Source organism: Carlito syrichta, unplaced genomic scaffold (assembly GCF_000164805.1).
Source record: "Carlito syrichta isolate Samal-C Ts95f unplaced genomic scaffold, Tarsius_syrichta-2.0.1 Scaffold253559, whole genome shotgun sequence".
NCBI lineage: Eukaryota > Metazoa > Chordata > Mammalia > Primates > Tarsiidae > Carlito > Carlito syrichta.
The window spans coordinates 1-24,574 of NW_007197655.1; the positions used below are offsets into that span (position 1 = coordinate 1).

At 49.0% G+C, this 24,574-nt stretch overlaps 1 protein-coding gene across 1 annotated transcript in view; it reads left to right on the top strand.

The window, feature by feature from the left end:
* Positions 1–1,633: 1,633 nt before the first annotated feature.
* FRMD4A (FERM domain containing 4A) overlaps positions 1,634–24,574 on the top strand; it is a 91,571-nt gene continuing 68,630 nt past the window's right edge. The window contains exons 1-4 of the mRNA XM_008052020.2: positions 1,634–1,809; positions 9,435–9,500; positions 9,743–9,800; positions 13,154–13,240. Of these exons, the coding sequence (XP_008050211.2) occupies positions 1,634–1,809; positions 9,435–9,500; positions 9,743–9,800; positions 13,154–13,240 (387 nt within the window). The remainder of the gene's footprint in view (positions 1,810–9,434; positions 9,501–9,742; positions 9,801–13,153; positions 13,241–24,574) is intronic.

Below are 24,574 nucleotides of genomic sequence, written 5' to 3' on the forward strand. Positions count from 1 at the left end.
GGAAGCATTCTTCCTCCCTTCCTTTGTCTTGATTGATTGCAGTCTTGTCTCCTTGCTTTTTGCATGGCACAACCCAGCATCCTGGTGGCCAGTGTTTGCCTCGTTTTGTATGAGCAACCCAGAAGCTGCTGGCAGAGGCTAGGTCGGAACTGGGAATGGAAGGCAGGGCCCCGCCAGAGAGACCCTTGCAACTCCCGCCGACCTCCTGCAGAGTTTCTTGCGTGGACCTGTGTGGGAACATGCTCTTTGAATACTAGAACCATCCCGAAGTGGATTCATTGCTCTGCGGGTCGTGAGTGGGTGCGGAGTTCGCAGATGGCCCGGCCCCGGGCGGGGCGTGCGGGCCTAACTGAGTGTGGAGAGAGGCATCAAGCATCTGAAAAAGGCTGGTTGGATTTGGGGAGTTTAAAGCGGCTTCCAAACTTGAGCACTCCTGAGTCTACCGAAAAGGAATCACAGGTCCCAGGACCAGATGTGTAAAACCGCCTAAGGGTAGAGGGTGAGTCATTCCTGTCCAAAATGCTTGGGAAGGTTGGCCCTGTGGCTTATGCCTGTCATCCCAGCACTTTGGGAGGCCAAGGCGGGAGAATTACTTGAACCCAGGATTTTGAGACCAGCCTGGGCAACATACTGAGCCCTCTTTACAAATTAAAAATAAATAAATATATAACCAGGTATGGAGACAAGCACCTATAATCCCAGCTTCTGGGGAGGCTGAGGTGGAAGGATTGCTTGAGCCCAGGAGGTCCAGGCTGCTGTAAGCTGTAATCGTTCCATTGCACTCCAACCTAGGAAACAGAGTGAGACTTTGTAAAAAAAAAAAAAAAAAATTAAAAAACAAAACAAACTTGGGAGCAGAAGTGTTTTGGACTGTGGGGTTTGTTGGGGGACTTTAGGGGAGACTTGGAATATTTGCATTATATACTTGTGGATTTCATATTTTCAAATATGGGATACTCAGCCTGTACCAGACAATCCATTTCACGCTTTCTAAGTAATCAGAAGTGGTTGAAACTCTCTAATCTGAACATCTGAAATCCGAAACTTTTTGAGTGTGACACTCACAGGAAATGCACATTGAAGCTCTTTGAATTTCAGATTTTCAGATTTCGGGATGCCCAACTGGTAGGTGTACAACACACTTATTCCAAAATGCAGAAAAAGAATTCGTAATCTGAAACCTTTCTGCTCCCAAACATTTCAGATAAAGGAGACCCAACCTGTATTTATTTATCCACCACATTTCAGAAAAGAGTTTCCAGTGTGTGTTCAACCTTAGCAAAGAAACTCGGCATAGTCCAGGAGTGGAGCAAACAGCCCTCCAGGAGAAAACAGTGGTGTCACTTATCCAGGAGCCCTGGGGGCCTGACAGCGGGTCACTGGGGAGCTTCTCCCAGGATCCTCCCCCAGGGGGACCCTAGGGGCCCTGTGACTCAGGGCACTCCGTCTGTGCGCCTCTGGGAGAACAGGGCTTGGAGAGGGACCCGGGCCGCCTTTGAGAGTCCGCCCTGCTCTCTGTACCGCGAGAGAAAGCTGCTTGGCTAGGTGCATTGTACATCCTAGTCATCTGTTGAGTAAAGAAATAAAAAGAGATCACCCTGTTCTCCAGCCACTTTTCATTAAATCAGGGAGCATGTGTCGGGTCTCTCAGACAAGGCAGCGAGCAACAGATAGTGTGGCCATTTGCTCAGTGGGTGAGTACATTTCTGGGCTTCTCTCTTTCAGCAATGAGGCTGTGAGGAGCGACTTGAAGAAGCTGCCGGCCCTTCCCACCCAAGCCCTGAAGGAGCACCCTTCCCTGGCCTACTGGTAAGACCTTGGAGGGGTCTCAGTGCTTCCTACTCAAACCCTGAAGGAGCACCCTTCCCTGGCCTACTGGGAAGACCCTTAGGGTCTCAGTCCTTCCCACCCAAGCCCTGAAGGAGCACCCTTCCCTGGCCTACTGGGAAGACCTTGGAGGGGTCTCAGCCCTTCCCACCCAAGCCCTGAAGGAGCACCCTTCCCTGGCCTACTGGTAAGACCTTGGAGGGGTCTCAGTCCTTCCCACCCAAGCCCTGAAGGAGCACCCTTCCCTGGCTTCCTGGGAAGACACTGGGGGCCTCGGCCCTTCCCACCCAAGCCCTGAAGGAGCACCCTTCTCTCGCTTGTGGTATCACCCTGGGGGTCTTAGCCCTTCCAATCCCCCAGCCTACTGGGAAGACCCCCGGGGTCTCAACCCTTCCAACCTAATCCCAGAAGGAGCACCCTTCCTTGATTGCTGGTAGCACCCTGGGAATCTCGGCCCTTCCCACCCAAGCCCTGAGGGAGCACCCTTCCCTGGCCTACTGGGAAGACCCTTAGGGTCTCAGCCCTTCCCACTCACTCCCCGAAGGGGCATCCTTCTCTGACCTACTGGTAAGAGCCCCCAGGGTCTTCCCCAGGAGCAAGCCCCTCCTGGGGGCTCAGGATCATCAAGTGTACCCTCCCTCCACCAGGACCCAAGCATCAGCCTAGACTTTCAGCTGAATCAAGTATCTTGTGTGTCCATGAAACCGTTTTCTGCATGTATTTCAATGATGTGCTGCGTATGAGACCTCTCCCTTTCTGTTTCTTGTATTTAAAGAAAAAAAAAAGCCTTCTAGAATTTCACTTGGGAAGCTTTGCCTGCTTCGAGAGCCTTTCATGTGCTGCTGGAGTTTCATCTTGGAACCCTGTCCTTTGATGACAGGATGTGTGAGGTTTTGAGATCTGGGAGAGCCATGGGGTTTTTTTTGGTTTTTGTTTTTTGTTTTCCAGAAGATACTGGATCTTTTCTTTGTCCCTAGTGTTTCGTGTCTCCTGATTTCACTCCCGTGTAACATGACGCCACAGTTCGTCTGCCGGGCCCTACATGACTGATTCTGAATGATTTGAACATTTGAAAGGTTCCCAGATTGCGGTCTGGGCCACAACTGAGCATGGCTCGCATTCCTGGGCAGTGTGTTGAAATCTGCTGGGCTCCCCAGCCCCGACCGCTGCCCTTGACAGGGACACTCCTGCCTCTCTTATGTTCCTCCTGACTCCTTAACAAAAAAAATAGGGAAACTGCTTTTATCCCAAAAAAAAAACCAGAGCAAGCTGATCCTGGGAGATCACATCGTGTGACTGGCGTAAGTGCCAGCGTATACCATTTCTGAAATATACAGATGACTAGCATTTCATTTTGTTGGACGCGTTTCCAGACAGGAAACTAGCCATGCAGTCACTCAGGTGGCTTTACAGGGCGTGTCTTGATGCAGAGTTCATTCGCAGGATTAAACTTTGTCTCTAAAATGCCTTCTCTCCGAGAGGCCGCAGTCCTGGGCCAGCGGAACTTGAGGGCGGAGGCGCTCCCCACACTGTCTGGTGTCCCTAGTCTCATCTCACTGAACTGCGTTGTTACCCATCTTCCCTCGGGAGCATAGATGGAGATTCCGGCATCCACTTCCAAACTTCGGGCCTTGTGGTCTGCACATACGAACCCCAAATGATGCCATTCCCATCTCCTGTCATCCCTCATGCTCCCCAGCCATTCTGTGTCCTCCCAGCTGCTCGTCTCTGGGAAACTCATGGTAAAGGCGAGAGGGGACACAGGAAGGTGACTCGAAAGACCAGCGGCCTGCAGGGAGGGGACTGTTTGCCACCGAGGACTCTAATGTTGGTGGGGTTCCCGGCCACATCCCGTCGTTCATTCATTTCCAAACACTGTAACAACCCTGTGCTCATTCCAGAGTTTGGGGAGTTTTGTTGTTGTTGTTTGTTTTGGAGACAGGGTCTCATTCTGTTGTTGTTTGTTTTGGAGACAGGGTCTTGTTCTGGAGTGCCATGGGGTGATCATAGCTCACTGCAGCCTCGAACTCTTGGGCTCAAGCTGTCCTCCCTCCTCAGCCTCCTGAGTAACTGGGACTACAAGCGTGGGCAACCACACCCGCTTAATTTTTTATTTTTTGCAGGGGTGGGGTCTCCCTAGGTTGCCCAGACTGTTTTCAAACTTCAGGCCTCAAGCGATCCCCTTGCCTCAGCCTTTCAAAATGCTGGGATTACAGGTTTGAGCCACACCACCCGGCCCAGACTTTTGACCGCCTTCTCTTCTCTGCCTCTGGATTTTTCTTTCACTGTCTTCACCATTTCCTCTGTGCTCATACTTACTAGCAATACAGAAGCACCCCCCACTGCATGTACACACTTTCTGTCTCTTGTCAACATGAGCATCTTCACCTGTAGCTGGCTTGCTGAAACATCCCCTGTTTTTGAGACCAGGCCAGTACTTTTCATCACCCTCATTTGGACCCATAAACACAGAGGTCACTGCCTGGATGCCCTGAGAGGGTGGCACAATGGGGAGCCGGGAGTCTCTTCTTCACAGCTCAGCTCGTGCATAAATGGGTTAGTAGCAGGGAACACCTTGATGCACTACTTAAAAAAAGTTAAAAAAAAATAAAGACTGATTCAGCTCATTCCATTGGGGTTGGCTCTGCTATTTCAGCCTACTTACGTGAATTTTTTTTTTTAATAGATGCAGAGTAGTTCATATTTTTGGTGTATATGCAATATTCTGATACCCATAAATAATGTGCAGTGATCAACTCAGGGTAATTGGGTATCCATCATCTCAAACATCTACTTTCTCCTTGTGTGGGGAACATTAGAAATCTCCTCTTCTAGCTATTTTGACATATACAATAGTTACCATTAACTAAAATTTTCCGACTGTACCATGGAATGTTCTAGCATAGTCCTTTTGTGTAATGGTATTTTTGATCCCCTTATATATGGGTCTTTAAAAAGCAGAGAGGAGCCGGGCTCGGTGGCTCAGCCTGTAATCCCGCGCTTTGGGAGGCCGAGGTGAGTGGATTGCCTAAGCCCGCGGGTTCGAGACCCGCCTGGACAACTTGGTGACACCTCATCTCTACAATAAATCAAAAAAATTAGCCAGGCGTGGTAGCGCACACCTGTAGTTCCAGCTACTTGGAAGGCTGAGGCAGAAGGCAAAAGAATCACCAGATCCCAGCAGGTCGAGGCTACGGTGGCTGGGAGTGGCCACTGCACTCCAGGCTGGGAGACTGAGTAAGACTCCAACTCAAAAAAAAAAAAAAGAGAGGAACATTCATGTTTCATACGATGTAGAAAGGTGGAGACAGAGGACCGAGCTTGGTGGCAGTCTTTCCCTCTCTGCCTCAGTGTCCCCACTCTGCCTCAGTGTCCCCACTCAGCAAGCTTAACCACAGCCCCTCCTTGGTGGGGAGACTCTGTCCCGCTCTCCATCCCAGACCTCATCACGTTGCCCACAGTCTCAAGTTCCCCTGAGCATCCCTGATCTACAGAGGCCAATTCACCATGCTTCGGAGCGCTCCTGCTCCCTGCTGGCGTTCATGCATGCCCTGGGCTGCCTTCAGGCTGAGATGAGCCACGAGCCCATCCACGCTGACTGGGGAAGGCACCCCCGCCTCGTGAGCAAGGCCGCAGCAGGCTTAGGGTCCCAGCCAGGTGTCTGCATTGTGAGGTCATGACGGTCCGGGCAGCTTCTGTTACTTCTTGGCTGCCTCACTTTCTTTATCCACAAGATGGGCTGAACCACACCAGTCGACTTCAAGCTACGATGAGGAGAGGGAATGAAAAGTGTCATAATGTCATTGGGAAGCAGGGGAAGCGGCAAGATAGCGCGGGTTTATGGTGCAATCCTCCTTGCTGTTCATTTCCCCCCGCTTTTAGCAAGCCCAGACTCCTTCCCCGTGGGATTTCCCTATCAAGTTAGGATGCTGTGCCCAGGGCCATGGAGCAAGGAGGGATCAGAGGCCTGGCCTAGATTCTCCCTCCCCAGCCTGGCTTATGAATGCTAGATCACCCAGCCACCCCATCACCTCTCGAGTGTATGTGGGGACATCTTCCTTGACCCCAAAATCACTGAGCAATGGAAGCCGACAGCTCCTCCAAGGCAAGAGACCATTATCCCCATCACTCTGTTTTCCCTCCGAGCACCCACGTGTTTCCCATGCCCCCTTGTCTGCAGAGAGGTGATTCAACTTAACGACACTGCCCAGCCATGGCAGGGGCACAGGCAGGGTTGGTCTCTTGCTTTTAACCTTGAGGTACCACTGTGTCTCCCAGACAATGCTTTAGAATTCGGTTTATTCCCGCTTGTGGGGTTTTTTTGTGTTTGTTTTTTGAGTCAGGGTCTCACTCTATCGCCCAAGCTGGAGTGCAGTTGTACCGTCATGGCTACTGCAGCCTTGACCTTCTGGGCTCAGGCAATTCTTCCACCTCAGGCTTCTAAGCAGTTGGAACTCCAGGTGTGCGAGGTCTCGCCAAGTTGCCTGGGCTGGTCTCAAACCCCTGGGCTTGGGCAATCCTCTGTCTCCAACTCCCAAAGTGCTGGGATTACATGGGTAAGTCATCCGCCTGGCTGCCTCGTGGGTTTCTGATCATTATTCCATTGGGGAAGCTGTCTGCAATGCTCAGAACACCTCAGCCCTCTGTAAACTTCAGAGGAGGGCAGGGAGCAGAACGGATTCTCGGTTGGCTTGTGGTGTGAAACACATCACATGACAGGCCCACCATGTTAAAGGAGAAGCAAGAACCCCAAGAAAAGCTGAGGGCAGAGAAAATCACCATTGTGGTTTCATAGATGGTCTCAGACAGTAGGAGACACAGGCCGGGGTAGAGGGTGACAAAGATTTCTGCAGCTGTCCAGCACCAAGGGACCCCATGGTCAGGCCATGTCATTGGTAAACAGCAAAGCGACTTTCTGACGGTGGCTTTGACTTTTTCGCTGACTTTTTTTTTCTGAGTCTTGTGCCTATTCATAGCTACAGCACTTAGTTGGCTTGCCTCCCCTCCCTCACCCTGGGGACCCTTCTTCCCAGAGCTGCAGAGGAGATGGCCTCGTATCTGCACTGAGTTGCTTGACCCCAGGCCTCAGAGTCGACCTCACAAAACCCCAGGTCATGCGGTAGGAAATGTGCCAGAGCCCTGAAGATGTAGTGAGTGCGTGGAAAGAGAGCTAGAAGCCTCACCTGAGTCTCCTGACACACCTCTGAATGTCTGGTGAGGCTGGGCCTCCTCCTGGAATGGACAGACGCTCCTCAGGAATTGTGTCAGGGGAGGACATTGTCACACTGGGAGACCTTCCCAGTGTGTGGGAACTGAGGAGAGAGCTGGCTGGATATGCCCCTTTCTAATAGAGGGTGCCCAGACCCCTCAGAAATGACTCTCAGGTGGAGAAGGCCCCCCCATAGCCAGCCATTTCCCCTTCCCAAATTCCCTTTGTATTTACAAAGACACTTCCTTGTGCAGACCTCTGACTGTCCTACATGCACCAAAGTTCAGAATACTAAAAAGATACTGAGGATTAAGAGAGTAATTGATAGGCTGGGTTCATTGGCTCAGCCTGTAATCCCAGCACTTTGGGAGGCCAAGGCAAGTGGATTGCCTGAGCCTGCAGGTTCGAGATCAGCCTAGGCAACTTGGTGAGACCTCATCTCTACAATTAAAAAAAAAAAAAATTAGCTGGGCGTGGTATCGTGTGCCTGTAGTTCTGGCAACTTAGAAGGCTGAGGTAGAAGGATCACCGGAGCCCAGTAGGTCGACGCCGGGGTGGCCATGCGTGTGCCACTGCACTCCAGCCTGGGCAACAGAGTGAACTCCGACTAAAAAAAAAAAAGATAGATAAATTGCCCCCAAGGACTAGGCAATGAAAACACAGAACACGTTACCCCTAAAGCTGGCCTCGCTAAAAATAAGAACAGAAAAAGTTGGGTGAGGCTGGGCTCGGTGGCTCAGCCTGTAATCCCAGCGCTTTGGGAGGCTGAGGCAAGTGGATTGCCTGAGCCCGTGGGTTCAAGACCCACCTGGGCAACTTGGCGTGACTTCATCTCTACAATAAATCAAAAATTAGCTGGGCATGGTAACGCGTACCTGTAGTTCCGGCTACTCGGAAGGCTGAGGCCGTAGGATCACCGGAGCCCAGCAGGGCCAGGCTGCGGTGGCTGGGAGTGTGCCACTGCCCTCCAGTCTGGGTGACAGAGTGAGACTCCAACTCAAAAAAAAAAGAGAAAGAAAGAAAAAGCTGGGAAATAGACTTTAGAGCGAGCCTAGGATAATACGTGAATAAGATCTGATAAAGATCCACTTATGAGATACTGAGGGGACACCCCTTGGGCCACCTCCCCTCACAGGGAAGGGGGACAGGAACAGGAAGGGGTCCTTTGCCTGTGGTAAGAAGGAGTGAGGCAGAAGAGTGAGAACTGCGGTTTCACGGCCGTGTGGCCAGGCCAGGGGGACCAAGGCATCTGAACTTGGTGCCTCAGCAGGTGAACTGGAGTCATTCTGCCCATGTCTGCTTCTTTGGGATTCCCAAGGTTGGCTCTGCAGTTCCAAAGGCAGCGGTGGGAGCAGCCATAGCCCCTACTTCATGAGTGCCAGAGTCCCTTCTCAGAGTGGGCCGGGCTGCCCTCCACACTTTCAAAGAAAGGCTCGACTTATCATTGTGGCCAAGGAACCCACTCACCTCTTGTTGGAACTGAGATTCCAGAAGGTGAAGGAGTTCTCGTTCAATTCTGGGAACTGATTCCTGTTGTTCCCCAGTGTTCTTGTGGAGCTTTCGTTGCCTTGTGGTTTATATGAACCAGGCCCAGATTCCAGAACTTTCCATTCTCCTTGGAAGTGCTCCACCCCTGACGACTCATTCAGAGCAGGTATGCTGTGGCCACTCGGTTAAGGTCAACGCCTGCCCTCCCCTCGTGAGACCATGTGTAGACGGGATTCAGGAGATGAGGAGAATGAGAAGGACCCAGGGCGTTGATCTCTACTGATTGCTTCTTTCTCTTCTCCCATGATATCATTTCTGGCAAGGAACTGACCCTAAAACCTGGGCTCTCATCTTTTTTTTTTTTTTTTTTTGAGTTGGAGTCTCACTCTGTCACCCAGACTGAAGTACAGTGGCACGCTCCCGGCCATTGCAGCCTCGACCTGATGAGCTCTAGCGATCCTTCTGCCGGAACTACAGGCGTGAGCTACCATGCCCAGCTAATTTTTTATTTATTGTAGCAATGAGGTCTAGCTAAGTTGCCCGGGTGGATCTCGAACCCCTGGGCTTAGACAATCCTCTCGCCTCAGGCTCCCAAAGTGCTGGGATTACAGGCTGAGCCACTGAGCCTGGCCTGAGCTCTCATCTTATTTCAGGATTAGAAGAACAAGATAAAGAGAATGCAGTCCTCTGAGGGGTAAAACAGACATTTTTTTTAGTACATCCATAGCCAAAGAGATGGCCCATAGGCTGAGTTTGGAAACGTCACGTTAGGACAAATCCTTTTTCCAGGAGCTGCTGGCTCTTTGGAGCTTCATATGAGATTAATCAGGCTCAGACGTCTTCTTCTAGCAGGATGCTTGGTTGTTGACCTAGGGACTCTGATAACAGCATTCATTTCTTCTAATTCCAGTGAAGACAGAGTGATTGAGCACTACAAGAAACTGAACGGCCAGACCAGAGGTCAAGCAATTGTGAAGTAAGTGGCCCTTCCCAGCGCTCATGGGGATTGTGATTGTGTGTGTTAATATATCACATGTCAGGATTGTTCAGTTGCCCTCAGGAAGACGTATCTGGGGTGGGGGAAGTGTATGTTTCAATTTAATTTTCAAGTAAATAATCACTGTGAGAACTTTATCACACGTACACACACACAGAGATGTGCTTGACACCAGTTCTGCCGAATAACCACCCTTGTGTGCGTGTGTGTTGTCTTTCTAGCTATATGAGCATCGTGGAGTCTCTTCCAACCTACGGGGTTCACTATTATGCAGTAAAGGTAAGCAATTTCATTTGGTAAAGGTTGCCAATCCTGCCTTGAGAAAACCAACCAGCAAGCAAAAACATCACTTTTTTTTCTTCTAATTCTATCAAATATATATATATATATATATATTGAGTGTTGGAGGACTTGGTCAGAAAGATTGCAGGCTTGGGGAAACTGGGCATCTGAATTTTACCCCAGTGTAGAAAGTCATCAAGTGAGACTTGATTCAGTGACTCTCCAAAACGCATCAGGTTTCTTTCTATGAAGTAGAATAATAAATTCTGGCTTCATTTTGGCCTTAGAGAATCCTGGGAGTTGAGGACTGCAGGGATCTCAGTAGGAAGACGTCGAAATATAGGGAACCGTAGAGAACAAGAACTTCCAGCAGAATCTAGGATTTTTTTTCTTGGTGGTCGAATGGCACTTTACAGGAGGAGAGCTGTCATGATAGGCTGCCAGTTGAGTACATGACTATTTACAGGATCTGTCTTCTTAAACACTGGGATGGCGTGTCCCGTGTTGACTCTGACCCCATTCTATATTCTCCTTAATTGTATTTATTACATCCCAGACTGGGATCTCTTCTTTGAAATAATAAAGATGCCCCCCCACGAGCCCATGAGAAGGTCAAGTTTCCTTTCTTCTCCTTCCTTAATTTCCCCTTCCATGAAAAGCGTAACTAAGTCATTGCCATAAGCCCAGCCGAAAGAGCAGAAAACACTTCTGAACTCAAGAAGAGTTTCACCAGTCAACCTGAGAGTCTCTTGTTATTTTGCCAATGTCTTTTCTCTTGTTTCCCCTCAACTATATTTTTAACTCCTTTAGACCAGAGCAGCATGCACCACATTTCTTTCACGTATCCCCGTGGTGGCTTATACAACAGTCTGCATGCCATCAGCATGAGTTTAGTTGCCCACGTGGTCCACTAAACTGTAGGCTTTGATGGCAAAGACTATGTGCTATATTCTGTTGTATATTCCCAGAGCCCAGTGTGGTGTGTGGCATGTAGTAGATGCCTGGTAAATATGGGCTGAATAATTGTTTCTTGAGAATTAACTGGAGTAGTTGGCTGTACGAGGGGGATGACCCCCCTACAAAGAAAAGCAATTTATAACAAATTGTGTATTTATTCTTACATGTTTAAACTTCAGTCGCCTCCAAAGTACTCTCCTTTTGATGCAATAGACCTATCGAGACACTTTTTCCACTGCTCAAGACAGTTTTTGAATTCGTCCATTTGGATGTCTTTTGTAGTGCTTCTGCCGTTTTTGTACACCTCTTCAACATTAGCAAAACATTTCCCTTTGAGGACCTTTTTCATCCAGAGAAACAAAAAAAATACCTTAGGGTGAGATCAGGTGAATAAGGAGGGTGGGACATGGGGTCATGAGGTTTTTGGTCAAAAACTGCTGAACACTCAGCGTGGTGTGGACAGGCGCACTCATAAATCACCCATCATGAAATGGGCAAACACGTGGAAAGAATCTCAAAAAACATTTCACTGAAGCCAAACACAGCCTCTCACAGCAACATTCACTGGTCCACTGATGCCGATGGGTTCCTAGAACACTTACCTAGCGGGAAGCCTGCACTACAAGTGGCCCGCCCTCCAGAAGATAATTCCGTTTATTTTGGCCAGGAGACTCCTCCTTGCATATGCTTTTGGTCTTCCATTAATTTTGGAAATGTGCTCTTTTTTCAGTTTGGTAAAGACCAGAGGCAGGGCTTGTGATTTTTAAAGTGCCAAACGAATGTGCATGAGTGTTTGATGTTTAGAATCTCAAAACATAAGCAATTGCTCTGCCACTTATTTGGAAAAAGAACACATGAGTCCAAGCAGGCCTGACCCAACTGTATCAAACTCACAGCTTGTGAGCTCACTGATGCCCTATTTTATGCTTTAATGACAGCACTTACCTGATTAATCTCACATTGCAGTGGGCTTGGGCTTCCTCTTGTTCTGTTCTCTGAAATCATTGTAGTGCACACAGGTACTTCCCAGAGACTGAGGTTTAAGATAAGGATTTTATACTACCTTTAAAACTTTTAAAGGAAATCATGTAGCCTGAAGTTTTCTTTTGTTTGTTTTTTGGGGGTTTGTTTCTTTGTTTGTTTGTTTGTTTGTTTTGAGTTGGAGTCGCACTCTGTCACGCAGACTGGAGTGTAGTGACCGCTCCTGGCCACCGCAACCTCGACCTGCTGGGCTCCAGCGATCCTTCCACCTCAGCCTTCCAAGTAGCTGGAACTACAGACGCAGGCTACCACGCCCGGCTAATTTTTTGATTTATTGTAGAGAGGAGGTCTCACCAAGTTGCCCAGGCAGGTCTCAAACCCGCGGGCTCAGGCAATTCACTCACCTCGGCCTCCCAAAGCACGGGATTACAGGCTGAGCCACCAAGCCCGGCTGTAGCCTGAAGTTTTTAAAAATTTTTTTAAATTTGTCTATTTTGTTTGTTATCTTTGTGCTCATCTTGAAATAACTCACGCCCTACAAATATTTCAAAACCATTTTGCCAATGTTGAGTTTTCAAGACACCCACGATGGGGGTGTATTTGGTCATTCAGAGACTCGACAATTAGGTCCTATCTAGGGAAATGCTGCTATATATATAAATCCTAGCATCTACTATAAAATAAAACTCTAGCATCTGGGGGTTGTAATTAACAAATCATTCCTATCCGAATGTAGAGTTGTAATTTATACTTACGAGGTCCCTGATAAAGGAATAAACAGGGACTTGGTGTTTCTGACTCAGTCCTGAGATTCTTCTGGCATTGATGTTGCTGATTTTGCTGCCTTGTCCGACAGCATGAGTCCTAAAACTCCTGACTCTCAGCTGTCCTCTTGGGAAAGCAAAACCTCGGGGGTGACACCTTCCGGCCTGGACTGCCACTGGCTCACCGGGGCTGGGGTGCACCCTGGGTAAAGCTGGACCGAATCTTGGCCGTGATTTGTCCTTAAAATGAGAGGAGTCACTTTCCATAGTCTCCACAGCCTTTCTGGCTCTGACAGCTTCCAGAAGGTCCTATATCTCTCAGATTGTCCCTTGTGGCGAGTGTGGATCCTGGCATGGACAGTCTAAAGTCTTAGAAGGAAAAAAAAAAGAGCAGGACATTTGCTTCTTATTGATAAAGGGAAAGGAAGGATGGCTGTACTGCTGGTTGGGAACAGAGCCAGGCCCCAGCTCCAGGCACGACCCGTGTCACCCTCTTCACAAAACAGCATCCTTCGATGATGGGGGGGGCTTCCTCCATGCCAAGGAAATTGCATTTTCCCTCGTCTCCAGCCAGCCAGGCAATCGCCTCTTGGCTGTTGTGTACCCCCTCTGACTCCCTATTTACCCACATTTCTTTGGATGTCCTAGGACAAGCAGGGCATACCATGGTGGCTGGGATTAAGCTACAAAGGAATCTTCCAGTATGACTACCACGATAAAGTGAAGCCCAGGAAGGTAAGTGTGGTCTCCTGTGTGACTTTCATGGCTGTCAGATCGAGAAAAGAACAGGCATGGAAGTCAATAAAAACGCTAACACCATGCAGCTAAGGATCCGCCAATCCCCTGCTATTTTCAGTGTATACAAATTACTCTGTGGTAATCTGGTCTTGGTTCCCTGGGTAAATATTTTTTCTCCCTGTTTCTAAGGAAACCTAAGCTGATATAATTACTTAAGGTGGGAAGGCTGGCTCTGGTCTAAACGACTTTTGAGGGACTGTCATGTTTCTTAATTTTCTCAGGGGCTGTGTACTTTGAGAAAACAAGGTAACATCTCTCTTGAATTCTAAAGCCAATGTGAGTTCCCCAATGGTTTTGGGGATGACTTGGGAGGCGAGGGAGGTGAGCTAAAAGAAGAGATTATAAGTCAAACAGAGATGAGAAATACAAAAGAGAAAGAGGACTTCCTGGAAATCCAATGATTATTTTCTGGCACAATAGGAGTGATCAGAAAATAAGTTCATTTGCAGAAGAGAAAGGAAAACAGAGAAGGATCTGCAGAGTTCTTGTTAAAACCCCAAGCGGAATGTTAGAAGGGGACATGGCGTCTGGATTTTTCTCTGCTTTCATTTACACACATTTCTCAGACCAGAACAAATTGAAAAATTATAATGGAAAAGTATCTTTGAGGCGAGGGCTGTCATTCAGATCTCTGGCAGAGAATAACAAAGCGATGGGATCCAGTTCAAACCCCAAGATACATATTAAAAGCCTATCAAAACCACACTTGCTTTAGCGGAGAGAAAGCGATATCAGGCCATTATGTCATTCCAGAGTGCTTTCCAAGCTGCCTTATCCACGCACAGGACTGAAACCCACATGACATATCTGAGGTGATCAAAGTCCATCCAGTTAATGTCTTTCCTTAGCCAACTTTTTTATTAAATGGATAGGGAAAAAAATGGCCCTATGCTGGGAAGGATTTTCTCAGTTGACGAGTCAGTTAAATTCTAAGAAGAGATGCTGAGCAAATGATGGAGGTGTTATCCACTGGGAACAGTTCAGGAGGAACTGACTCTTAGGGGCATATGTTTTCGGCTGTCTCCATTTTATGCAACCAGAAATGAATGGACCCCATGTTCTTACTTTTTCCTGCTTTGTTTTTCTCAGTCACGGAGTCTATACCTCTCCCTCCCTGTCTCCTTCTTACCGTTTTCCCTGTGCCTTTTACCCACATGGCTTTTTTAATTTTCTGCACCCCCTTTTTTTGAGTCGGAGTCTCACTCTGTCGCCCAGGCTGGAGTGCAGTGGCACGCTCACGGCCACCTCAGCCTCGACCTGCTAGGCTCCAGCCATCCTTCCGCCTCAGCCTTCCAAGTAGTTGGAACTATAGGCACACAGCACCACGCCTGGCTAATTTTTTGATTTATTGTAGAGATGAGGTCTTGCCAAGGTGCCCAAGCTGGTCTCACACCGCTGGGCTCAGGAAATCCTCTCGCCTCAGCCTCCCAAATTGCTGGGATTATAAGCATGAGCCACCATGCCTGGTTGTTCTGCACCTTTTCCTCTCTCCTTCTCTCTTCCTTCTCTGCTTCTTTGGACATTGACTTTCTTCTCTTTTCAATTTGCCTGCCTTTTTTTTTCCTGCTTGCAAAGGCCAAGAAGACTCAGAGCCTTTCACAAAATCCTTGAAATCTACTGTAGGGTCCATTAAAATCCGGTGGCTCAAATCTTTCCCTCTGAGCTTTCTTGAAAGATGTGCTAACACATATTCATACTTGTTCGGTTCAATGTATTAATATATGTAAGCTTTCTCTATTTGTCTCCTTGAGGGTCTAATGAGATCGAAGGGGTAATGGACTAGTACTTGATACATACACAATGCAGGGCAGGACACATAGCAAGGTCCCAATAAATTGTAATGATTATTGTGAGACTCTGAAGCAGACCTCAAGATAAGAAAGGTGGAAGCCAAGGGTGTAAATAACAGCCATCAAATAAGAGAATTTACATTAATTTGTGGAACTTAATCCAGGTCGGTGAATTTAAAATGTTAGAAGGTCAAATAGCTTCCCCAGGCTCTGGCTGTAACTCAAACTGAGTGTTATTGAAAATAACTTGTGCTTTTTGTGGCCTCTGAGGAAGAAGTTGGAATCGTTAAGCCTGTTATTAATTGAAGGATCAAAGACTGAGTTATGAGAGCCATCTTTCATTCATTCATTCATCCAGATAACGGTTACCGCATACCTGTTATGTGCTGAGTCTGAAAATAAATAAGGGCCCTGAGATAAATAAGAGGCAGATCCCATCCTCCAGGCCTGCCCATTCTGCCAGGGAGAGAGATGTGGGATAACTGAGCCAGTGTCTAAGCTGGTGTAGGCGTCTGTGGGAGAGTCGGAGGTGACTTCAAGGAGGGAGTCATCTGGATGTAGGAAGTCATGTCTTCACGGAGGAAGCAAAGAGTGAGTGGGGCCTTCAAGGATGCAGAGAGTTTGCGGATGGAGACACAGCGTGGGCAGGCGAGTAGGAGACAGGCCGACATGCGTGACATGACAGTGAGAGGACAGCGTGGCATGACAGAGGCAGGGGACACACAGCACCATGTGTGAGAGGAGGATAGCTGGCCAGGAGGCTGAGGCCCCCGGCGCCGGCTTCTGGAGGCCTTGAAGGTTCTGCTAAGAGGATTGGCTTCGATAAGCAGGGACAGTCATGAACTGTTTGAAGCAGATTTTCATTGTTAAAAAAGTACCTTCTGGCCGAGCACAAGAGCTCATTCCTATAATCCCAGCACTTTGGGAGGCTGAGGCTAGAGGATTGCTTGAGCCCAGAAGTTCAAGACCAGCCTGGACAACATAGCGAGACCTCATCTCTTCCCCACTCCACCTCCCCCCAGAAATTAGCCGTGGTGGCCTACACCTGCAGTCCCAGCTACTTAGGAGTATGTGGTGGAAGGATCACCTGAGCCTAGGAGGTTGAGGCTGCAGTGAGCCATGACTGTGACTCAAAACCAAAATGAAAGCAAGAAAAATGAGTACATACACATACACGCACACACATGGGGGGGGTGCCAAAAAATGCGTATACATTTTAAAAGACGTTATCTATTGCTTTTAGAAGTTGAATTAAATTACAGTATCAATATGTAGAGTGATGTTCGCTCAACCATGCTTCTGCCATTTCCTTTGGCTGTCCTGCCAGATTAATGCCATCTTTCAAGCGAACCTTGGAAGCCAAGACAGTATTCCAGTAGGGCAGGCCACACCTAGTAGGGCTTGGTGTGGCTCTAGGGAACAGGGATGAGAAGGGAAACCAAGGCGTTGATAAGGGGAGTGTTGTTGACCAACTATGTGTATGCAGGGTGGGGAGGAGGTGAGAGGAGAGGGTGATACAGAAAGACTCCTGGGCCTCAGATCAACCAGAGCGTGGTCTCTAAGAGAAGAGCAGATCCAGGAGTGACAGATATGCAGTTGAAGACGTGCAGAGCTGTAGGCTTGATGGGACCTCCAGCGCACTGTGACAAGTAGTCAGCTGGGTATTCAGTTGGTACTCAAGAGCTGCAAAAATTTCCAAAGCATAACTGAACCAGAGACTGAACAGGGAGAGGAAAGGGTGAGGGTGTGAGTTGAAAGAGTTCATTTCCCTTTCGTGACGATCACAGAGAGACAGTTTCCATTGCATGGGCCTTGAAACTTAAACGGTTTTGAATGGATCCTCCTTAAGAAATTAACAAACAACCTGAATATAAAATTAAGAACAGGCCCTCAAGGGAAAACAAAGCCTCAGCTTTGTTATCTTCAGGTGCTAAGATGTCAGACGCAACTTAAAGGCAGAGCCAGGACTCAACCAGAGCCGTAATTAAAAAGTCCCAGACACAGGAAGACCTCAACAGGGTGTCTATGTTTCTTCTCACATTGCCTCCACCACCAGCATCATAAAAAGGCCATGTTTCCAGGCGAGGTGGCTCACACCTGTTATCCCAGCACTTTGGGAGGCAGAGGCAGGAGGAATCACTTGAGTCCAGGGGTTCGAGTCCAGCCTGGGAAACATAGCGAGACCTTGTCTCTACAAAAAATTTAAAAAATAAAAATGAGCCAGCTGTGGTAGCGCACACCTGTAGTCTCAGCCTCTTGGGAGACTGAAGCAGAAGGTTCACCTGAGCCCAGGAGGTCAAAGCTGCAGTAGGTGTGAGTATGTCACTGCACTCTAACCTACAGAGTGGGTGGCAATAGAGTGAGTCTCTGAGAATACCAGAAGCACACACAATGTCCCCAGCTCTTGGAATCTAAAGAGATGTGCTCACGTGGGGATGGATATCAGTGCATGTTCTCATCTAAAACGTGGGAGGTCTGTCTTCTGTCTCTGGGCCACTGCTTCTTAACCTCCACTGTACATCAGAAACTCACATGAAGCTTTTGGAATGTCCAGTTGCCACAGCCAACTCCAGGCCTCCCCATCTGTACTCTGACCCCGCCACAAAGCCCATGGAATGCCCCCTTCCCCCCAGAGTGTCTGATGTGTGACTGGAGACCAGGGCCACCGCTCACAGCCACCATTGAAAACTTGGACTTGGGAAAGGTCAGCCAGGCTCTCAGGTGTGGCCAGCAGTGTCCTTGCACACGGACGGCTGAGAGGCCTCAAACGTGGGACTCAAGGCTGGGAGAGCCGCCTGGGAATGGTGGTCCTCCAGGGGACGCCACGCCCTCCTGGCTCTGGTGCTTGGCACGTCTCTGCCACCTTGAGCCTCCAGGGATGCTTAGGAAAGGGAGTGGAGCCCAGTTTTGCGCACCTGGCGGCTTCCCCGGCAACAGCTGCGTGGGCAGTCCCGGCAGCAGTCAGAGGCCCGCCCTGACACTCTGACCCACTTACGGCGGCTCTGTCACATGGCGCCACAATTAGAAGAGCCAACATTCGAGTCGAGGCAGAGACAGAGTGAACCTGCCCTCTCTCCCCTGAAGGGCCAGAGGCAACCACTGATCCACTGGAATGCATAGTCGCATAGCGCCAGCAGCCCCTGGGCACAGCTTCAGGAGTTCAGAGCCCACCTCCAGAACCCTGTCGACCACTTCCACATGGCCCACCTAGAAAAAAAGCACCCAAACAAAAAAGCCACCGAGGAGGGCTAGCCGATGGCTATGCAGATTGGGCAGGATGGTTGCTGTTCCTGGTGTTCCGTTTGGGATGCAGTTTTTCATTCTAGTTTCAGAGTCTGCCCCGAGTTGCTGAATCTTTGCTCTGGAACTTGGTGGCTTTTGTGGAAGGAGAGAAAGGCAGGGGCTTCACAGGTGGGGTCGAGAGGGAGAACATTTGGCCCCACTCTGCTCTACGCTGACTTTCTCAGCCGATGGGCTCCTGGCCTCCCAGAAACACGGCTCTCAATGCAAACTAGTGAGGTCTGTGAAAAAGAAAACACACACACACACACACACACACACACAGAGTTTCTTTGCCTCTGTGTACTTGTGTTGGGAATAGCTAGACATGTGGGGACACCCTGCAGACTGGTTTTGGCTTTTGTGCATGTTCAGAAGAGTTCAGAGATGTTGGATTCTGAAAGCCAGCTTCCAAAATATTTTGGAACAATGTGTGATTAAGAATAGCCCCCCAAATGCCCTAAGAAAACAGCAGACAAGACTTTTTGAAAAATCAGAATCTGAGCCGGGCTCGGTGGCTCAGCCTATAATCCCGCGCCTTTGGGAGGCTGAGGTGAGTGGATTGCCTGAGCCCGCAGGTTCGAGACCTGCCTGGACAGTGATACCTCATCTCTACAATAAATCAAAAAATTAGCCAGATGTGGTGGCGCACATCTGTAGTCCCAGCTACTTGAACCTGGGCAACACAGCAAGACCCTGTCTCAAAAAAAAAAAAAAAAAAAAAGTAAGCAAAACCCCAAACGGCATCTAGGGAATAGGTTGCAGAATTGTGAATAAGCCATTAAATATCCCTTCATGGGCTCTTAGTGAGTCTTTCTACTTCGATCCTTCACCCCATGTTTTTTTCCTCTTATACTACCTATCTTCCCAATCTGAGATCTTACTCCAACACAAACACCATGTGACACTTGGGAACATCCCTCTGGGTTCCCGTGGTCTCCTCTCCCTTCCCGTGGTGATAGTGGGCAGTCTTTCTGCATGGTTATGAATGTACCATCCAAGGACCGGGACTGATGGTGTCTACATGTCTAACTGTCTCGGTTTAACCATGCTGAGATAAGTAGGAAACTCATAGTGCCAAAAGTAAAAATAGAAAAATCAAGGCCGGACTCAGCGACTCAGCCTGTCATCCTAGCACCTTGGGAGGCCAAGGCGAGGGGATTGCCTGAGCCTGCAGGTTCTAGACCAGCCCGGGCAACTTGGCAAGACCTCGTCTCTACAATAAATCAAAAAATTAGCCGGGTGTGGTAGCACACACCTATAGTTCCGGCTCCTTGAAAGGCTGAGGCGGAAGGATCGCCAGAGCCCAGCAGGTGAATGCTGGGGTGGCCGTGAGCATGCCACTGCACTCCAGCCTGGGCCACAGAGTGAGGCTCCAACTATAAAAAAAAAAGAAAAATCCAATCTTGCAGCTACATTGACTAGTTTCTCCCCTTTTATCGGTTACCAGCTTCCCTGTTGGCTCATGCATATGCGTGGGTGGTGACATATGCGCTACCTGAGAGAGAGGCTGTATCCTTCACGAGTTTGAGTCCTCCCGGCTTCCAGGTCAAAGAGATAGTGTCAGGTTGGCATTGGAGCACCTTAGATAAATCTCGAGGCTCAGCTTAGTCTGCATTTACTGTCGAGTAGAGACCTGAGGCCACCAAGAAAGAAAAAGTACCAGCCGTGGACAATGACCGTCCCCAGCGACGTGCCTGGAATTGGCTATCCTGCAGGCTTTGGGCAGTTACACAGGTACAGGCAATAACTTTTCCTCTTCCTTCCCTGGAAACGCCTGAATGAAAATTAGATGATATGTATTGAAAAGGTGTTGTCTGTTCATTCTTGAAGAATCAGGGTCCTATGGGGCAGGGATTATTAAGGCTAGATAAAATCTATCTCACATCTGGCTCTTCTTTTTTTTGAGATGGGGTCTCACTCTGTCACCCAGACTGGAGTGCAGTGGCACGATCACAGCTCACCACAGCCTCGACCTCCTGGGCTCAGGTGATCTTTCCACCTCAACCTCCAAGTAGCTGGGACTACAGGCGCACGCCACTATGCCCAGCTCTTTTTTTTGTTTTTTGTTTTTAGTAAAGACAAGGTTTCACTATCTTGCCCAGATTGGTCTCGGAACTCCTGGGCTCAGGCAATCCTCCCACTCGGCCTCCCAAAGTGCTGGGATTACAGGTGTGAGCCAGGGCACCCTGCCCAGCGCCTCTTTAGAGGTGGGTCCTTACCCTTAGATCAAAACCTAAAAGAGCCTGAAAGCTCTGCTCTCTGGGACGGTCTGCCCCTTCTTTGCAGCACCAGTAGGAGAGGTGTGAGGAGACCGGCTGTCCTGCCCTCAAGTCTCGACTCGCCCCCAGTACCTGGCCAAGCCCTCTTCTCTGTCAAATCCCTGTGTCTTTAAACCTGTGGACAGTCCACTGATCACCAGACGCTGTTATAAATTAAAACAGAAAACACTTTTCACGTGGGGCACGAAGCATCCCTCTTGCAGGCTGTATCTGAGGCTACAAGCTTCAGAGAGTAAGCGGGATGGAGCGTCTGACTCAAAAACAGACAAAAACCTTCCTAGAAGGGATAGGATCTTGGAACAATGTGTGTGGTAGAACAGCCCCCCAAACATTCTAAAGTGGCAACAAATAAGACTGAAAAAGAAAAGGAGAGTCTATAAGGCATACACCTTCCCCAGAACAGAAGAAACATTTAGTATCTGCAAGTCACAACCCCTCACCAGCCCGGGTTTAGTGAAATCTTCCCGCCAGGAAGGAAGGACAACGCCAGTCCTTGTTACAGATTCAGCAGACACCATTTACTTATTTATTCGAGGTGCAATTAGGAAGGCTTTTATGTACACTTAGATGCACAATTAAGAGCACTTCTGGGTCCCCTCTGAGGCATTAGGAGAAGGAACCAGACTAAATGGCCTGGCCCCCATGCCCAAGCAGCCAGTGCGGCTTCCTGTGATTCCTGAGTATTCCGGAAGCAGGGACATTGGCTCTGGGAACTGACGCATTACTTCACCACCCACCCCCCTAGATTAGTAAAGATCTGTGGACAAAATGAGATGATGAGGCATCATCTCAGGGAAAATAATGTTTACAGGAAATATTCCATCAGCTGCGCGCAGACTCCCAGTGGCATGGCCCTGCTGAATTACACAGTGCAAGGCCATCTCTTGTCTGGCTTCGTCTGGATGCTCCTGACTCATTTTTCTGGTGGCTGAGCCACCGCTGGTCCTGGGTGGCCTCCCTCATTCTGGCGTCTGTATTCCCCTTGGAAACCACACCCTCTGGACTCCGGGGGGAGGGACTTCACACTGTCAGAATTCTTAGCATTTTGCAGCCTTCCCTGGCTCAGAGTGCGGGACCCAAGGGCCTCCTTTGTTTCTGTCTTTCCTTATCTGTCCTTCAGATAAGTGCAGCTCTGAGTGGACCTGGGAGGGTTCGACACCCGTGGGTGGCAGGCCCTGGTCTTGAGTCATCAAAGGAGCCCGACCTCTGAGCTGAGGACTGGCCTGCTGGGAGGGTTAAGGGAAAGGGAGTTGGAGGATGACACAGGGAGTTCCCACATGGGCCGTATTCACTGCAGGAAATACGGAAAGGAAAAGCAGTCATAGTCTGAGAAAACAAGGTCCTGTCTCAAAGCATCAGTCCCAGGTCTTGCCATTCTCAAGCTGCCAGTGTCAGAAATGGCTGAACCATCTCCGTGCGGAAGAGGAATCCCGACCTCTTGGGAGCTGAAAGCACCTGAAAGCACCTGGCTAGCGTTTAGAATTCAGCGGAGGCTGGGCTCGGTGGCTCAGCCTGTTGTCCCAGCACTTTGGGAGGCCGAGGCGAGTGGATTGCCTGAGCCCACGGGTTCAAGACCAGCCTGGGCAACTTGGCGAGACCTCGTCTCTACAATAAATAAAAACTTAGCCAGGCATGGTAGCTTGTGCCCATAGTTCTGGCCACTTGGAAGGCTGAGGCAGAAGGATCGCCGGAGCCCAGTGGGTTGACACTGGGGAGGCTGTGAGTGTGCCACTGCACTCTAGCCTGGGCGAAGGAGTGAGACTCCCAACTCAAAAAAAAAAAGGAACTTCACTGGAGGGTGTTAAGTGCAAAATCCTCTCCAGTCAAATGGCCCCCATATGGGTATTTCTGGGGCACAGTCAGACTTATAGGGAGTCTCGGTGGAAACTCACTTAGTTTGCCTCTGATGATGATACTGAGACAAGATCATGGGTCCAGAGGCCAAGAGACCAGCCTGTCCATATGGGCCATACTTAACTGCAGGACCCTGACTGGGCCACGTCACTCAACATCAGCAGGCCACTCAACTTCGCCACGCCCAGCTTTCCTTCTCCCAGTGTTTCAAGGCAACACTTATCCTACCCACCACATGGGGTTTATAAGAACATGGCATGTCTGTAAATATTGAAGGAACTACTTTTTTTAAAAAAGCACAAAACACATTAAAGCGTTGCCAATTACAGACAACACTCTTGAAAGCATCTCCGTTTTCCACAACTTCCTAGTTCACGAAAACTCTTGCAGTGGAAGATATGGTGGAAGTTCATTCACTTATTCAGTAAATGTTTTTTTTTGAGTGCCTGCCAAGTGCCAGACCCTGCGCTGGGCTCTGCAGATACTACAGAGAATGAATGAGAGGCACAAGCTCCCTGCCCGCCCAGAGCTTACAGTCTAGGCAGTCAAATGATAACATGAAATAAGTTTACAAGATGTAGCATCTGGGCATTAAATTCCATGAAGACAATAAATCAGAATAAGGAAGAGAGTGGGGGGGGGGATGATCAGGAGTGATTCCTCCAAGCAGGGGTCATTTCAGTGACTTTCTGTCCGTAAGTGTCGTACGTCAGGCTCCCTGGGAAGCAGTCCACGATGGATCCGCATACAGGAAGTTCACAGGGGTGTGCTCTGGAATGAATACCAAAAGGGGAAAGGGGTGAAAGCAGGACCAGACAGAGAGAGAAGCTGAGCCGTGATGCAGTGCCATCATGGCGTCCCTCAACCTGGATGAAACTTTGAGGCTAGAACGACTCAAAGCCATTGTCATTGCCATGAGGTTGGGCGCTGAGTCTTATCTCCCAGCATCAGCCCATCGTTGGAGCCAGGTGACCCCATTGACCAGGGGATCGTGACTTTGGGCAAGGTGGCTCTCTATAGCTGAGAGTGATTCTGTGAGCAGGCATCAGTCCTTCCGTCCTTTGGGAGAGGGAAGGCTGATCAGAGCAGCACAGCAACTTTCCCAGCAGTGATTGTCATGGCATGATCCTTACACCAGCAGCAGCCTCATCACCTGGGCACATGGTAAAACGCAAACCCAGAAGCCCCACCTGAGACTTACAGACTCAGAAACTCTGAAGTTGGGACTCGGCAGTCTGTTTCCACGAGCCCTCACGGTGACTTGGATGCACACCGCCAGGTTTAAGGACCACTTCTCTGCGTACAGGCTGTTAGCAAGGGAACTTTCTATGCGATTCTGCTCTGTTGTTTTAATTGTTGTGAAGACATTTTAGCCTGAATTAAAATCAAATTCCACCAACCGTGCTGCCCATCGCAAGTGGACTAGATAAAGAAAATGTGGTATGTTTACACAATGGAATATTATGCGGCCATAAAGAAAAACAAAATTATGAACTTTACAGCAACCTGGATGGAATTAGAGTCTATAATACTCAGTGATTTATCACAGAAACAAAGATCTGAGTACCACATGTACTCAATCCTAAGAGGACCCTGAACATTTATTATAGTACTATAAGAAAGGGATTGGCAGTGGTGGGATACTGCTGGGGGGGCAGGGCGGGACACATAACGTCAGTAAAGGTACCCATACTTTATCTGTACGTACGATGACCACGTATGTACCTAACCCTGAATTGCACCTCACATTTTTAAATTTAAAAAGAAACAGAAATAAATAAGTAAAATAAATACAAATAAAAGCAAATTCCTTCCTTAAAAATAAAAAAAAAGAGGCCGGGCTCGGTGGCTCAGCCTGTAATCTCAGTGCTTTGGGAGGCCGAGGTGAGCGGATTGCCTGAGCCCATGGGTTCGAGACCTGCCTGGGCAACTTGGTGAGACCTCATCTCTACAATAAATCAAAAAATTAGCCGGGCGTGGTAGCGCGCGCCTGTAGTTCTGGCTACTCGGAAGGCTGAGGCGGAAGGATCGCCGGAGCCCAGCAGGCGAGGCTGGGGTGGCCGGGA